Below are 2500 nucleotides of genomic sequence, written 5' to 3'. Positions count from 1 at the left end.
ACTTGTTGACGATGGCATGGTCGACACGGAAAAGATTGGCACGTCTGTTTATTTCTGGGCGTTTCCAAGGTGAGGTCATGGGTGAGAGGCTGTGACTGCATGGCATTAGGGTTTTATGCTTTGTTTGACATCTGTATTTCTAGAAGCAGAAGCACTTTTATTTGAGTAAAATTCCACAAGATTAAGGTTATCTTGAGGGGATTGACAGTACTAGATTATAGAGTGAAGTGGCATTTCATTGTGATATGTAAATCAAAAGGGGAAAAAAAAATCAGTGCTACCAGAGGAAATACACACCATTTCCCAAGAAAGGTTTCAGTGGAACCAACTTCCCCTTCATAAGTTACCACTTAGAACAATCAAGAGCATGATCAAGAACAAAAGTAAAGTTGAGAGGATGGGTAATAAGATAATTATTTCAGATTATTATTGCCTTCACTTCCACCACAGAGAGTAAATTAATGTTTCATTCTCTTGTGCATATATTACAAGGCAGATCTACTATACTTTCTTTGTTACTGTATTTTAGGTTTCATAAATCTCTTCCTGAAATGTACTTTTGCATGTTCAGAAAAGTTCTGCTGAAGAATGTATTTCAAAGATATTATGTTGTGGTATCATATACACTATGGTAATAAAGATGATAGAAATAGTGTAGAGTGAGGATTTGTTATTCATATATTGTGCTGAGAAGGAAGAAAGATAAAACAGGATGGGAAATAAAATTTTATTTCGTGGTATTGTGCATTACATTGATGATGCTTCCTTCAACAGCAAAGCCACTAGCATCCGTAAGAGAAAGATAGACGATTTATCGTCACGAGAACAAGAGTTGAACAAAAGGCTGAAGACATCACAGGCAAAGGTGGAGCAAGCAAAGGTAAGAACTAAAAGATTTTTTTCTGCAAACAGAGTTTCTTTGCAAGTTTCATAAAAAGAGATTATAGGGAATTTATATTCAAAACCATTAACCCATTTTATTCATACCCGTGAAATGCTGGATGTGTATAATTATATTTCTTAGAACTCAAATTTGACACAATTGTTAATAGCACTTTGATAAAAAGTGTATTTCTTGGAAGCAGATAAATATAGCAAAACTTGAAACACAGTGAATTGATAGGCAAAAACTTGACTCCATTGTCTGTAGCTCTTGTGACTGTTTAAAGTTTTCCAGACAAGAAGAGTTAAGTGAAAGTTATTATACTCACTATGATACCTCTCCATAGAGCGGTATCATAGTGATTTCTTGTTCATAATATCCTTTTCCCAATACAAAATATCTCCAATTTCATATGGAGATGCTGAGACTTCTTATTCAAAATATTTGTTTCCAAATGCAAAACTCTGATTTGATTTCTAGATTGGAAGAGAGGAAGGTGAAGGCAGAGAAGAGTTGATGGAAAAACTTGCAGAACTGGAGAGCACCAGAGATGAGCTTCTTAATAGTCTGCAAAAGTATCGTGATTGTGATCCGGATGTGCTTAATCAAGTAAAGGAGGAAACACAGGTAAGATTGTTTATTTGATTTATTTGTTTTCATAATTTTAAAATTGACTGTCATTGGTCATAATAAAAAAGGATGATAGTTTACTCAATAACTGTAACTTCATCTGTCCAGTGATGATGTGTAAAGTGAAAGAACTGAAAATGTTAAATTCTAAATTTAGTATACCAAAATATATATATTTTTTTCCCTTTTATTTATTTATTTGTTTGTTTGTTTACTTGACTGATGCATATTTTATAAAACAGCATATAGCATTCTTTATTGAATATAATTCTTAAATCAGAAAAGCCAGTTGTTCACTTCTGATTGACAACAAACTTGTGCAAATATTGTTACCTTCATTTTAGTTTGTATATCATATGGATTGCCATTTAAGTTGGCCTCATAGGATTATGGATAGCATAAAAATGTATAACATAATTATATTAAGATTAGATCACTTTTACATTCATTTTTGGCAATAAGTATCAAAGAATTTTTGTTTGAAGTGGTCATTGTAAGTCATCCTGACCATCATAATACCTCTATTCTGTATCATAGAGATAGTTCATGTTATCTCATTAATTGTCTTAGTGTTGAATTTGAAGCTACAAAACTATGTCTGCCTCATTCTGTGTATATGTAAGCTATTCTGCAGTTGACTAATGTTTAATGCGTCATTCTTTAGTAATGTCTTGTGTTGTGTATAGGTTATAACTAAACTTTTTAATTTTGCAGCCCATGTACAAGAAGGGAATAACTTAAATGAGATTTTATGTTGAGTATTACATACAGATTATCAGTTGATCATTTGTCCTCTAGTTTGTTAATTAAATTGTTTACTTCATTTCCTCTTGATAGAAGATGCTGTTGAGATTAGTGATCAATTCTCTAATAAACAGACTTTACTTCTGAATTAATACCTTTGCAGATATTTGATGTATTAAAAAATAGTATATCAATAAATAGTTTATTTTGTCATTATATAATCCTTCAATTCATAAGAAACTT

At 31.8% G+C, this 2500-nt stretch overlaps 1 protein-coding gene across 4 annotated transcripts in view; it reads left to right on the top strand.

Moving 5' to 3' along the window:
* LOC125042206 (meiotic nuclear division protein 1 homolog) overlaps nt 1–2500 on the top strand; it is a 20774-nt gene that overhangs the window by 16832 nt on the left and 1442 nt on the right. For all 4 annotated transcript variants that reach the window (XM_047637702.1, XM_047637703.1, XM_047637701.1 and 1 more), the window contains exons 3-5: nt 1–69; nt 775–880; nt 1364–1510. The exon at nt 1–69 is cut by the window's left edge and continues 68 nt beyond it. In XM_047637702.1, the coding sequence (XP_047493658.1) occupies nt 1–69; nt 775–880; nt 1364–1510 (322 nt within the window). The remainder of the gene's footprint in view (nt 70–774; nt 881–1363; nt 1511–2500) is intronic.

Source organism: Penaeus chinensis, chromosome 31 (genome assembly GCF_019202785.1).
Source record: "Penaeus chinensis breed Huanghai No. 1 chromosome 31, ASM1920278v2, whole genome shotgun sequence".
Lineage (NCBI taxonomy): Eukaryota > Metazoa > Arthropoda > Malacostraca > Decapoda > Penaeidae > Penaeus > Penaeus chinensis.
This window is presented reverse-complemented; position numbering and strand designations above follow the sequence as displayed.